Source organism: Pezoporus wallicus, unplaced genomic scaffold (genome assembly GCF_028554395.1).
Source record: "Pezoporus wallicus isolate ANWC-B61680 ecotype Strahan unplaced genomic scaffold, APGP_CSIRO_Pwel_v1 contig_12500, whole genome shotgun sequence".
Lineage (NCBI taxonomy): Eukaryota > Metazoa > Chordata > Aves > Psittaciformes > Psittacidae > Pezoporus > Pezoporus wallicus.
In genome coordinates, this window is record NW_026642777.1 from 31,415 (window position 1) to 45,138 (window position 13,724).

General features: G+C 64.2%; 1 protein-coding gene across 1 annotated transcript; it reads right to left on the bottom strand.

Moving 5' to 3' along the window:
• Positions 1 to 269: 269 nt before the first annotated feature.
• On the bottom strand, positions 270 to 12,685 carry DUSP15 (dual specificity phosphatase 15). Its single transcript, XM_057432259.1, is given in 16 exon segments — positions 270 to 560; positions 662 to 780; positions 862 to 1,257; positions 1,329 to 1,430; positions 1,736 to 1,835; positions 1,936 to 1,976; positions 2,548 to 2,737; positions 3,110 to 3,334; positions 3,337 to 3,422; positions 6,868 to 7,078; positions 7,238 to 7,409; positions 7,802 to 7,876; positions 8,418 to 8,467; positions 8,845 to 8,927; positions 10,633 to 10,666; positions 12,219 to 12,685. Coding segments are annotated over 16 exon segments (2,046 nt in total). The 5' UTR covers positions 12,240 to 12,685; the 3' UTR covers positions 270 to 419.
• Between the last annotated feature and the right edge of the window lie 1,039 nt (positions 12,686 to 13,724).

Genomic DNA, 13,724 nt, shown 5'->3' on the forward strand with positions numbered 1-13,724 from the left:
GCTGCTGCCTGCACCCCTACCAAGGGGCTGGACCCGCGGCAGAACAAGTCCAGCTCCCCCAGCTGCCTCTGCCCCACTTAGACCGGCATCCGCCCCCCCACTGGAGCCAGAGGTACCAAAACACAACCTTTATTTCTAAGGTTTGCAAACGGTGAGTCCTGGTGCTGAAGGAGTGAGGGCAGGGCTGGCTGTGCCCCAGCTCACCAAACACCACAGCAAATCCCACCTGGATGGCTCCCCGGGAATAAATACAGTGATGCTGAGGGGGGCTGCAGACATCAACCGCCTCTGTCAGTGCTGGACTGCATCCAGCCTCACAGTGCTGAGCCCCACACACACCAGAGCAGGGCCGCGGGGAGGATGAGCATCCTGCTTGGAGGCTTTGTCACGCCTGGGTTCTCCCCTCCCTCTGCCCGGGCTCAGGGCTGGCAGAGCTGCCTGAGGACGTGGGTGATGTGGCTGGAGGGGCTGGGGGCACAGGGCTGGGGGCAGTCACGCAGCAGCATCGGCCCCATGCGCTGAGCATGATGGAGGAGCTCCCGGGCAAACACCGGCTCTACCTGCGGGGGCACAGAAGTGATGGAGGACGGATGCAGGTCTGGGTACCACAACGGTCCCTGTGCCCGGCTCAGGGATGCTGTGAGCTCCAGTGTGTACTCACATGGGCCATGATGAGCTTCTGGAAGTGTTGTCCAGCGCTGGTGGGGAACTCCTCCCCAAAGCACAAGTGGATCTGGTACTGAGGCATGGGCTGCCCATGGCTCAGGTACCCCCGCAGCTCTGCAAGACACCGGCACCGTCAGGGGACACGGGGATCCCACAGGACCAAGGTCTCCTTGGGAGGGCAAGTTGGGCACTTACGCTGCAGGAACTGCTGCGTGTCCAGCAGCTTGTAGGTCTTCTCCCTCTCCAGTTTGTTGGGCCCATCCCTATGCGGGGCAAGGGGCCCGTTCCAGTACACCCTGCCCTGGCACTGCCGCTTCATGAAGACGCCCTCGGGTGCTACCCACAGCAGCACCCCGCGCTCCAGGTGCGGCAGGAGCCGCTCCAGCACGTCGGTCATCCCGGCCACCCTTCCGCTGGCCCCGAGCGCCCGCGGCGGGGGAAACTCGATCTGCTCCATGCAGGAGGGGCCGTAGAGCCGCTCGCTGCCGGCCGGCGCGGGGCGGGAGGTGATGCGGCAGCCCTCGGCCGTGCGCGTCGTCACCTCCTTCACCAGCAAGTCGCAGTAGTAGAGGCGGACGTGGAGCCAGGAGTCTGGGGCGAGGGGAGGCTCAGCCTGTGGCAGCGCGGGCCGGGGGGCACAGCCCTGCCAGCGCGGCTCCTACCTGAGTGGTTGATGTCCTCCACGGGGAGGGAGGGCGGCGGCCTGGGGAGGACGTGGCCGTGGGTTGGGTTCCAGCGGTAGAAGACTCCCCTCAAGTGGCACCCTGGGCCAGGGCAGGGATGAGGTGGCAAAAGGACATGGGCAGCTGTCCCCAGGGGACCCCGAGGGCTCCAGCCCCTGGGCCAGATGGGCAGCAGGGTCCTTCATGCTCCTGCTGCTCATTATTGGGCCCCTAAAGCCCCTGATAATTGGGGCACAGAGCCCCAGCCGTGGTGTCCATCCCCATGGGCACTGCCTGCACACAGGACAGGGTGCAGAGCTGTGGGGAGCTAGGTCCCTCCTGCCGGGCAGCGGGTGCCCCCTGTCCCCAGCCCCATCCCGCTGCCAGGGACCAGGGTCCCTCCTCACCTTGCTCTGTCTGGTGGGTAGAGAGAAGGGGCAATGGAGACACGTGGCACATCACTGAGCCCTTCTGGGCATCCTCCTGTGGGCTCCCCACGGTGCTGTCCTGGGGAGAGCAGCGGTGGGGAGGGATGAGTGGGGGCCATGAGGGAATCTGGGGCTTTCACCTTTTCCAGTCCACAGGCAGCTCCGGGGGCCTGGCTCACCTGCTGGTTCTTGGCTGGGGACTGTGTGTCACCATCCTTCTCTGTGGAGAGCAAGGAAACCTGATGAGCTCCTAGCAAACAGCAGGAACAGCCCCTGGGAAGATACCTGCCTGCCTGGGACACCCAGAGAGGAAAAAATGGGGAGGAATCACTGAATCCCAAACTGGTTTGTGGTGGAAGGGACCTTAAAGCTCACCCAGCTCCAACCCCTGCCATGGGCAGGGACCCCTTCCACTGGAGCAGCTTGCTCCAAGCCCCTGTGTCCAACCTGGCCTTGAGCACTGCCAGGGATGGGGCAGCCACAGCTTCTCTGGGCACCCTGTGCCAGCGCCTCAGCACCCTCAAAGGGAAGAGCTTCTGCCTGAGAGCTCATCTCAGTCTCCCCTCGGGCAGGTTAAAGCCATTCCCCTTGGCCTGTCCCTACAGGCCCTTACAAAAAGTCTCTCTCCAGATTTCTTGTAGCCCCTTAGGCACTGGAAGACCATTGTAAGGTCTTCCTGGCACCTTCTCTTCTCCAGGAAGGGTGACGTCTGTGGGACACGGGGCTTGTACAGGCAGAGTGCCGGCATCAGCCCCAAGTCCTGAGCAGGAGGAGGGATGGCAGGGACATACCTGCAGCCCAGGTGCCGTCGGACACGATCTGGTACACCTTGTAGGGCTCGGAGATATCCAACTGGCTCCTCTCGGGCACCTCCTGGAAGTCGGTGCTCTTGTTGAGGGCGCAGCGGAGACGCGTCTTCCATGTGGATGGGTCGGCCTTGTCCGTACCCTCGTGGTGCTTCCCCTTGTAGATGGCCCAAGCCTGGGGGAGCAGAGGGTGCCCTGTGCCATGGGGGCTGCCAGCATCCGGGCCCCCAGCTCTTCTCGACAAGAGTTCCGCTGGGGATGGGGTTGGGGGGGTACAACTGGGGCTGTGTGTCCTGGGAGGCTGCTGGGTGTTGGGGGGTCCTAGGGAAGCGCATGGAGCTTGGCTATGGGGAGCCCTAGGGTTGCACATGGAGTCGGGTGGGGGATCCCAGGGGTGCTCATAGAGCCAAACAGGGGGTTCCCAGGGCAGCAGAAGGAGCAGGGCTCTGGGGAACCGTGGGGGGTGCACCCGGAGGTGGGTGGCGGATCCCGGGGGTGCTCCCGGAGCGGGGGGGGTGTGGGGGGTGTCACTGCTCTCCGGGGGTACCTTGAAGAGCGCCGCGTCCTGCTGCTGCCGGTAGTCCTGCTTGGCCGCGTGCTTCCAGGGGATGCGGAAGAGCGTGCGGTGCCGGTTCTCCCAGCGCAGCCCCGGGTACCGGCCGCTGTCGATCTGCGCTATCAGCCACTCCTTGAGCCGCATGGGCCCCCCCGGCGCCGCCATCGCTGCCCCGCGCCCCGGGAACGTGCTGGGGCTGAGAAAACGAAAGCGCGGAGCCGGGTTTCACTTTCCCTTTCACGCCCGACTCTGCCGGCTCCGGCTGCGCTGCCAGCCCCGCGGGGGGGGGACGGGACACACGGGGCTGCCACGGGAGGGGGGACAGGGCCACTCATGGGGTAGGGAACAGGGCAGTGCACGGGAGAGGGGACGGCACCAGGGAGCACAAGGGACTCCTCTGCGCCCCTCCCGGGCGCCTCCTCTCGGACTTTAAGGACCCGCGCACACCCCCCGCAGGGGACAGGGGAGCCGCTCCCCCCATCCTCCTGCTCCCGGGACCAGGACATCTCCCTGCCCCGGGGCCGGGCCGTGTCCCCCCATGGGACCAGCGTAGCCCGTGGGTGTGTGGGGCTGTGGGACCAGGCGCAGGGTTTCCAGGCTGCTGTGAGCAGGGACATTGCCCCATCTCCCGGATCTCTGCTCTGCTCTGCACGTGCTTCGCGGGGCTCTGGCTGCTGAGCTGAACGGGAACGGGGTGGGAAGAGCCGAGAGGGGCAGTGCCAAGGGCTGAGGGGGGCCGGGGATGGAGCCTGACTCATCCAGCCCTGGCCCCGGGTTCCGGGCAGAACCGGTGCCCGTGGTCACGGTGCTGCTTCTGGGCACCTTCCCATGCCTCAGGGAGCGGTTCCCGCACCCACACCGCACTGCGGGGAGCGGGGTGTCAGCACTGGGACCGGACTGGGCGCCGCGAGGGTCCCGAGCAGCCCCGTCGCTCCCGGCTGGCTCCTGAGCATCCTTCCCTAAGCCACAGCTACCAGCAGGGTCTGTCCTCCCAGCCATCCTTTTAGGAGGAAGAGGTATTTCACCCTGAGTGAGGTGTCCCTGCCCATGGCAGGGGTTGGAACTGGGTGATCTCAAGGTCCTTTCCAGCCCAAACCGTTCAACGATTCTGCGATCGCTGCTGCAGAGCCACGTGTGGCTGCACGGGAAAACGCTGCTCTGCCCCTCCTGCAGCCACCAGGTCTCCTTTTGCAGCCCGTTGGGTTTCCTTTCCAGCTCTGAGTCAGAGAAAGTCGCCTCTCGCAGGGAGGAGGATGAGTGGTGACACACTCAGGGCTGTGGAGCTTTGAAATGAATAAGCAGCATCACAGCACCCAGCCCCGGGCTTTCCCAAAGGACAAGGGGACGTGGCCACATGGCACCGATGGCACATGGAGCACACAGAGGTGTTCATTGTCCTTACTGAGCCCGCCCGTGGCCCCTTCACTGATGGAGGATCCGCATCTCTCCTTGGGAAGCAGGGCGATGGCAGGGGGGCAGCACAGCCTCTCCCAGCGCCTTGCACGGGTTACGTGCAAGGCCAGGGGGCAATGGCAGCCGGCGCCAGCCTGACGGGATAAGCCTCTATCAGCAGGGATTTCATCTCGTGCGACCCACAGGACCTGTGGATCTGATTATCCCGGGATCCGTGAGGATGCTCCGGGGTCCTCGGGGCTCCATTTGTGCTTTGCGCAAGGGAAGGTGAAGCTGCTTAACCCTTAAACTTTTCATGCCAAAATGAGCTTCTGAAGGAGTCAAACATTAACTCAGGGCTCACCCTGCCCTCGCCTGGGCAGTGCAAACCACATCTGCCAAACTAAACACGTTTTGCTGGGCTGCAGAGCTGGGCTGGAGGTGCCGTTGCTCTGAGTGGGGTCACAGGGAAACCCTGTGCCACAGCGTGCCCTGGCATGGGGCTGACAGGAGGGTGCAGCCATGTATAGGGCACACATCCATCCCTGGTGCGTGGTCCTGGGGTGTTGGGGGGGGTAAATGGTGCTGGAGAGCCCTGGCCTGGGGATGAAGGAGTTTGGAGGAGAGTGGGACCCCGCGGTGGAGGGTGCAGGTAACTCCATGGGCTCAGTGCCTGTCCAGCAAGGTGGGAATTGGGCTCCTGGCCTTCGTGGGTCACCCCAAAGCAGCACCAGCCCTGCAGGCAGAGGGAGGAACCACGGACCTGAGGCTCTGGCAAGGAGCTGCTCACACAGGAACCTCGGGGCTCCCAGCAGCAACTCAATTACCCTCCCCGAAACAAAAGGGAGCTTTAGGGTGCCAAAAGGTGGAGCTCGGTGTGGCACAGCCCGTGGGAGTAACACCATAACCACCACAGCCCCTCCTGCCCTGCACTCGGTGCATCCCCTGCAGCTTCCACAGCATGGGGGGCCCTGCACTGCCCCAGCACCAGCACCATGGGCACCAAGGGACCCTCGGGATGCCTGGCTGGGGGCTCACCTTCAGCCACCATGCAGGGCTGAAGCAGTGGTCATTAGTGACTGATGGGCACGCTCTGCCCCATGCTGGTGTCTCTGGGGAGCGGGCAGTCCCTGCTTTCCAGGAAGCTCTTTCACCCTGGCACCCCATCACACACAGCTGGCATTTGTCCTTGTCCCTGTCTCCCCTCGGGGTCACATTCCCCTGCGGGAGAGGGGTGACAGGGACCCCAGAACCATGCTCTGGCTCCCAGCAGAGGGGCTGATGACCCAGCTGGGCATCATCAGCATCTTCCCCACCTGGGGCTGGGCCCCAGGGAAAGGTTTAAATAGGGCAGGTCCGGGAGGGAGCTGATGCTTGGGATGCTCAGCTGGTGCCGGGCTCTCAGCAGGCTCCTGGACCCGGTGAGTGAAGGGGCTGCAGTGAAACGGGCTCCGTGTGAGGGCCCTCCTGGAGCAGAACCTGTCCCCATACAGAGCCCTGGTGTGGCACTTGGGTTTCTGACACCCCCCCCCGTAATCTGCCTGCAAGGCAGCAGAGTGGTCCCCAGCCCACCCTGTCCAGCCCACTGTTGCTTGCTTCAGCAGCTCCAGACCTTCCCCATGCTGGGACCTTCCTCCTCAGCATCTCCCTTCTGACTCAGCTATCGCAGGGGAGTACAACTGTGCCCCAGGCGGATCGTGGAGAAAAGGTGTTTATTACTGGGGGGACGTAGAAAGTCTTTAAGCAAAATGGCTTAAGGCTCTGCTTTAGTGAGGTCTGGCCAGGTTAAATGCTTAGTTCCCACCCTTTGTACAGATTGTGCCCTGGGATGGGTGGGAATGGGGTGCAATGGGCTCCGAAAGCTGCAGTGCTCGCTCAGGGCTTGTGCTTGGCCGGGCTGGAGCTGGCCCCTTGCTATGGTGCTGTTACCTGCTAATGCACCCGCTTGCCCCTGCTCCACATCCACCTCGGCTCTGGGAGCTTGTGCTGCTGGTGGGGAAACCCACACCCTGTGTGCCCCGAGGGCCGTGCAGCGGGTACCCAGGTGCTAAAGCTGCTGCTGGCATCACCTGGGTGCTGACCCCCTTGGTGGCCCTGTGGGGACAGAGACCGGTGCCTCTCACCAGGCGTCCCCGGAATGCTGGATGTGAAGAGGCTGAGCCCACCGAGCGCTGCGGAGCCCAGCAGTGCATGTGAACCCCTGCCTGCGAGCCAGGGCAGGGGACGGCACGCTCGCACCCCAGAAGAGAAGAAGGAGCTGGGCTTGGTGTGGGTCCCTGCACAGCCCCCTGTGCAGCGGCTCCTTCGTCTCCCCCAGGCTATTGGGTGATTCTCGCTCCTCTCCCGTGGCTGGGGTCACTTCAGACAAGCCGGGATGCAGGAGAACGTCCTCTTCACCCGCAGCAGGAAGGGAGTTGTGCTCCTGATGTCTCTGCCCCTTGGGACCCGTCCTTGCAGTGCTCCCTCTGTCCTGGAGGGTCCCCCTCTGCCTGCTGGCAGCAAAGCTCTTATTTCTTCCTCATCGTTGAAAGGGGATGCCCCGTACCTCTGCTTCAGGTGCCTGCGGACCTGGGGAAGGAGGAAGAAGCAAACTAAGGTGCCTGTTTCCAAGGGCAGGTCCCAGCCTGCCCACAGGGGGAGCAGGGAAGCAGCCCGGTCCCGTGGGGACCCATCCTTGCTCCGGGACCCTGCTGAGGAGCAGAGCAGGGGGGCAGAGGCCGGTCCCACCTTGCGGGCTGCGCCGCCGCCGAACTCAGCCAGCTGCTGCCTGAAGCCGGGGTTGGGGTTGGCCACGGGCCGGATGGTCCTGATGGCCTCCAGCACCTCCTGGCAGCTCAGCTCCGTCACGGCCATCACGTAGGCGACGACCACGGTGGTGCTGCGGGAGATGCCAGCGAGGCTGGCGAGGGAAAGGGCCGCTGTCGGCAGCGCATGCTGACCCCACGCCTGCCCCTTCCCTCGTCCCCAGCTATTTCAGTTCCTCTTCTCCGGGAGCTTGGGAGAGCTGAGCCCTTCCAAGGTCCCCTCCATCAGTGCCTATAAATACCCGCTGGTCCCGGGGCATTGAGAGCAGCGGCTGCAGCCTGGCTGCCTGCCCCAAACCCTGCTCTGCTGCTTGCCCAGCGGCAGCAGGAGCTGCCCCGTCTCCAGGGCTGCCCCATGCCCCTGGCTCTGAGTCACAAGGCACAGCCCAGGGTGGATCCACGGGCACGGGGCCCTCTGGCATGGGCTGGCTTTGCTCTGCTGTGCTGGGGGGGCCACAACATCAGGCATGGGAAATGGAAACGTTACCAATGGACGAGGCAGTTCCCTCCGTGCAGGCGACACTGGTGGATGAAAGTGATGCATTCCTTGAAGTGCCTCTTGCTGGCAGGAGAAACAAAGCAGGTGGAATAAGGACTTCAGGGGTGGAAGGGGCTTTTTAGGCTGGAGGCCCAGCAGCCCTGCGTGTCTGGGGATGAAGCACTAACAAACTGCCTGCTGCTTTACAGGCACTGCCAGTAGCTGCCAAGACCTGGGCAGCTCGGTGCTGTTGTTCCCTAAGGGAAGGTGGAGGGGGCAGCTCAGGCCATACTGGGGATGGGGACGTGGTGCTGGGGATGTGTGGGGCTGCCCTGGGACTCGTGTGACTGGGGCTGGGGCAGCAGGAGCTTGGCTGCTCACACCTCCAGCCCCGCCAGCACCCTTGGCTGGCTCCACAGCCTCCACCCGCTCCAGGCACCTCCCGCTTGGGCCAGGACCTGCTCCCCAGCAGTCACTGAGCTGGGATGCTGTCATGGTCCTGAGCTGGTCCCCAGCACCGGGACATCAGCCTGCGCTTGGGGAGCTGGAGGCAGCGCCTCAGCCCCGAATGCCCTGCGGCTCCCAGTTCTCCCCAGGCCAGCCCTGGCACCCCCAGGGTACTCACATGTTGGCCTCAGGGGTGTCAGGCAGGGGGATGCGGAGGTAGGTGATGTCCTGGAAGACACAAAAGGGAGAGGAGGAATGTGGGTGCTGTGGCTGGGGTGACAGGGATGCTTGCAGCCAGCCTTTGGAGCTTTGTTCCCCCAACACAGCATCTCTTGGCAGGGGAGGGCAGTGCGGGACAGGCAGCTCATGGGAGAGGGTGGGAAACAAGATGAAGCTGGAGGCTGGAAATTGTTTCCCATTAGCATTCAAGGCCGGGTTAAATCACACAGGGGCCTGTTTCCCATGCGGGCCGGCTGCCCAGCTCCTCTGGCACCGCTGACCGGGGAGAGGTGCACGTGCTGTGGGATGCCTGGGGGAAAGGAAGGTGCTGCAGCATGGAAGGAGCTGGGGGGATCCACAGGGTGGCTTCGGGTGCAGGACCCTACCTGCAGCAAGGGCTGGGGAGATTCATGAATGGAAACGATGTGTGTGATCTTGTTCCGGGTTAGCTGCTCCAGGTCTTTGGCATCTAAAGGATAAAACTAGATATTAGCACGTGCTTGTTCCTTACCCTTCTCTTCCCACAAGCACATCCACCGTGCTTCTGCAGACGGAGAGCACTCAAAGCCTTGCTCCAGCACCACACCCACCATGTGCAGCAGTGAGACATGGGTGAACACTCAGATGCACCCTGGAAATCCGGAGCCCAAACCCTGTGGTACCAAACCGCATCCTCCTGCCTGGAGGGCACTGGACCCTGCTGCTCTGCTGTGGGAAGGATTCACACCCGAATGGAAAACCCTCCTCTGCCAGCCAGCAGCTCCTGCCTGTGCCTGTCCCAGCATGGGGAGGAGATGGGCTGCCTGCACCCCCCCGTGCAAACACGCCCGTGGCAATGGGACTCGCTGCACCCGCGGGGATTGCTTTGTCAACTGGGAGCGGAGCTGCAGGGATTTGGATCAACCACGAGTTCAGCTCCCGCTGCCTGAGCACCTGGGGTGTGCAGAGCACAGCTGAGCAGTGACCTGCAGCACTCCGTGCCCTCTCTGCCGCTGCATGCATTGAAACCGGACCTCCTCAGCTAAGGCAATGACCTGCTTCTTGCTAACGCTCCACATCCCAGTCTGTGGTCCCGGTCACTGGCCGGCACAGCGGTGGTTGCACTGGGAGGGGAGCATGCTCCTCTTGCTGGCTGGGCGGCTTTGGAGCCGTCTCCCTTTCATGCCATGACCAGCCTGGGAGGAGGAGCAGTGTTTCCCATCTCATCGCTTTGGGTTTGTAAATGTTCACGTGGTGTTAAGACCTTGGCTCGGGAACCCAGCCCGTGATGTGCCAACGGCGTGATGTGAATTTTAATAGGAGAGAGCCTCAAGAGGGACGTTCTGCGGGTGCGCCGGGCGGGCTGCATGTGGGGATGGAGCTGGGGACCACTGTGGGGCCTTGCACGGTGCCCATCACCTTCCCACCGCCTCGGGCAGGCAGTGCCAGCGATTGGTGACACTGGCATCCAGGCTTACAGCGGCTGGAACAGCTTTTGGCTGGAGAAAACGTCTCTGAGCAGTCAGAGCTTCATGTAGGAGGCCTGAAATCTCTGTCCTCGCCCTGCATTGCTTGGCAGAGCGATGCTCGGGTGGCATCAGGCCGAGAGCCCCCATGCATGATCCCCCACGATGAACCTGGGCCCCTCTGCTCCCAGCAAGCCGCAGCTCCCCCAGCTCATCCCAGCGTGCTCCATGGGGAGCACAGGGTGCCCTGACTGGGGCTGTTGCTCTGGCTCCAGTGACATCGTCTTGGCAATTCCCACCAGCGGTTTTCAACTTTCTCACACTTCCAGCAGGAATCCAGCTGCCAAAAGAGCCATTAGGGAGGCAGGAGCACTAATAAATGCCGGTTCGGCGTGGCAGATGCCAGGATGTGGTCATGAATCGCCCCTGGAGAATGAAAACTCCTTAAAATAGTGGTTGGTGTGAGAAGGGGTGACTGCCTCCGGGAGAAATTCCCCCCCTGAGGGTGGGCAGCCCCCTCCTGCACCTACAGCTGGGAAACCCCCAACCAAAGCAGAGGTGGAGGGTTTCTGCCTGCTCTTTCCCCCCGTGCCTCCACTGCTGCCAGCACAGGGCAGAGCACCTGTGGGTGCTGGCAGGGCGTTGGGCAGCGTTCGCAGGCAGGGAGGCACCAGCTCAAGCCCAGCTCCCCGATGGAGGACGTCTGTGTGGCCGCAGGGCTCTGCTTACCGATGAAGTTCCCCAGGTAGAGGCCGGGCAGGATCTGTGGGACACAAGGGGAAGGAAGGGCAGGGTGAGCAGTGACCTTGTGCCATGGTACCCGTACCCACCGCGCCAGGACCCCCGTGGTTAGCAGTGGCCTTGGCTGAAAGGCCAAAGTTCTGCCATTAATGGACCATGACCACGCACAGGGCAGGAGCAGCGCCAGTGCCCCTGATCCTGTGTGCTCCAGAGGCTCCCTGGGATCCAGCACACGGGGCTGGATGCAGCCCTGGCACCCTCATGGGTGCTGCAAGCCAGCTCTTCCTTGTTATCAAAACTTTGAGCTCAGCAAGCAGCGTACACCTCGTACAGCCCCGCACTCTACCCGTGACTTGTGGAAGCCCTGCTGACCGAGGGACAGGGAGCAACAGGCATAGGGGAGCCAGCGGGGGATGCAGCAGTTCCCCGGGCCAGCCCCAGGCTCTGCTCCCCTCGCTCTGTGCTGCAGGGAGCCTGTTCCTAACAGCCCAGGAATAGCTCGCTCTGGACATCGTGTCTTCATCTTATTTTCCTTGGGAAATTCCACTCCTCGTGATGAAAAGATAATTACGTGACGATGCCTCTGTTAATAGCACTGCAGATGCACGAGGACACCTTCTTCCCCTGAGCTATTTTATACTTCCCTATCTCCCAGCCTGGGCAGTGAGGCTCCCGGGCTCTTCACCCCGTGTTCCAGCTGGTTCCCCTGCGGCTTCTCCCTCCGGTGATGTTTGGTGCCCAGGACCTGGACAAGCAGAGCTCGTTCCCACCAGCACAGCTGGGCTCCCACTTATCCCACTGCCCACGTCTGAAAACGTTTCTCTTGCCTGAACAGCTTAAAAAAAGGTTTTCTTTATGATTCATAGTATTCTGGCTCAGTTTTCTATCAGCTGCAGCACTGAGAGGAGTGGGTGGGAGAGCGCCAGCCGGCAAGGGCAGCTCCCAAGGGCAGGACACTGAGCCATGCATAAGGACACGTTCCTGTCCCCAGCACCCTTCTGACCCGCTCCTTACTGGAGGATAATGGGGCAGAACAGTCTGCAGCACTGGGCACTTCCCCAGATACTGAATGGCTGGGGGGGGGTGTGTGTAGGAGGGGTCTTTAAAGCTTAGAACCTGGAGATTTTTGCAGGGAGAATTCTCCGTTCAGCTTTGACAGGGAAAATCTCAAACCACCCTAACAGGGTGCCCGTCCCCTCCGTCCCGTGGTGCTGAGCCCCACGCACAGCCCGGCCCCGCTGAGCAGGGAGTGCGAGACTGCAGGGTTTGGGGTCACACAGGGCTCCCGGTGGGTGCTCGGGAGCCGGTGCCTTGGCTTTAAAGGATTCCCCCCTCCCTCGGAGGGGCTCGCTGTCAGCCCTGCCCTCCACAAGCCCCGGGGTCTGTGGGACCGAGCCCCCGCTGCCGGCGGCGTCCCCGCCGCCTTCTCCTCCGGTTTTGCTCTGCCGGCAGCAAACAGCCCGCCTGGGAAGCGGTGCCGGGAGCTGAAACGCCGCTTGGCACCGCAGAGCGTGTCCCGCCGCCGCCACCGGGACAAGCCGCCCCGGCATGGCCGCCCCAGCGCTCCCCGTTACCTGGCTCATGCCGTTTCCCATGGCCGGCAGCGGGCGCCGAGGGGGGAACGGGGCGCGGGTGTCCTTGTCCCCAATGCTGCCGTCCTCCCCGGCCCCAGGCGCGGCTGCCGGCCCCGCTCCGGATGCTCTCCGGTCGGGTTTCCGTCATGAAGAGCTCGGCTCCCGCGGCGAGGCCGAGCCGGTGGCGGCTGTGCCGGGGCAGAGCGGACCTTGGCCGCTGTCCTGGGCGGCTCCTGCCAAGGCCCTTCCCTGGATGCTCCGGTGCGGCTCTGGCCGGGAGCAGACAAAGGAGGAGAAGCTCCCCCTCTGCGCCGTGGCGTGGGAGCACGGGGCCCGCGCTGCCTGCTGCCTGCCGCCGCTGCCCGCCGCGGCCGCACAAGGCTGCAGTGTTGGGAGAAGAACAAAACCTTTGTCCCGCTCCATCAAGGAAGGTCTGTGTGACCGCCCGGGGAAGCAGCGCGGCCACCCCTCCTGCGCCATGCCCACCCTGCCCTGGCAATGCCCACCCTGCCCTGGCAATGCCCACCCTGCCCTGGCAATGCCCACCCTGCCCTCGCAGTGCCCACCCTGCCCTCGCAATGCCCACCCTGCCCTGGAAATGCCCACCCTGCCCTCGCAGTGCCCACCCTGCCCTGGCAATGCCCACCCTGCCCTCGCAGTGCCCACCCTGCCCTCGCAATGCCCACCCTGCCCTGGCAATACCCACCCTGCCCTCGCAGTGCCCACCCTGCCCTGGCAATACCCACCCTGCCCTCCATGCCCACCCTGTGCCATGCCCACCGTGTGCGAGCCCCCGGCCCTGCACACCTCAGGGCAGGCAGCGGGGTCCCGCCGCGGGAGGGGGGGTTCCTGCAGGGGTCTCTGGGACTGAGGGAATGTGGATCCCAGCCCCTGCCTGGCACCGGGACCGCAGCAGAGCAGAGCGGGGGGCTTGGGACCCCCGTCCTTGCCCGGGCAGGGTCCCCGCTGCCTGCAGCCCCGTCCGTGCCCCCCTGCGCTCTGCGGGTGCCCGCGGGGGCACAGGAGGGGAGGCCCCCGGGGCGGGATGAGCGGGACGTGGGACCCGGGTGGTGCGGGGGGGGTTGGAGCCCACGGGGCGGCACCGGGGGCCGGGGGGGAGCCGAGCGGACCCGGGACGAGCCCCGGGACGGGGGGGACCCCACCGGGTTTCCGGTCCCACGAGCGCCCCCTGCTGCACAGGTTGCCATGGTGATGGTTGCGGCCTGGACGGCGCAGGCGCAGCCTTAAAGCGAGCCCTAGAGCCGGGCCCGAGGGCGGCGGCACCGGGGGTCAGAGCCGGAGTCACGGGGCTCACGTCCCCGGTTCAACCTCAGTGCAGGTGGGGGCGAGCGCAGCACCAGCAGAGCCTCCCGCTCCAGGCCGTGCGCTGTGTCCTGCCTGCCCAGCACATGGGGTTCGCGTTGGAGCCCCCTGGGGATGCGGCACCGGAGCCCGTTGGGGATGCGGTACTGGAGCCCGCTGGGGATGCGGTACTGGAGCCCCCGG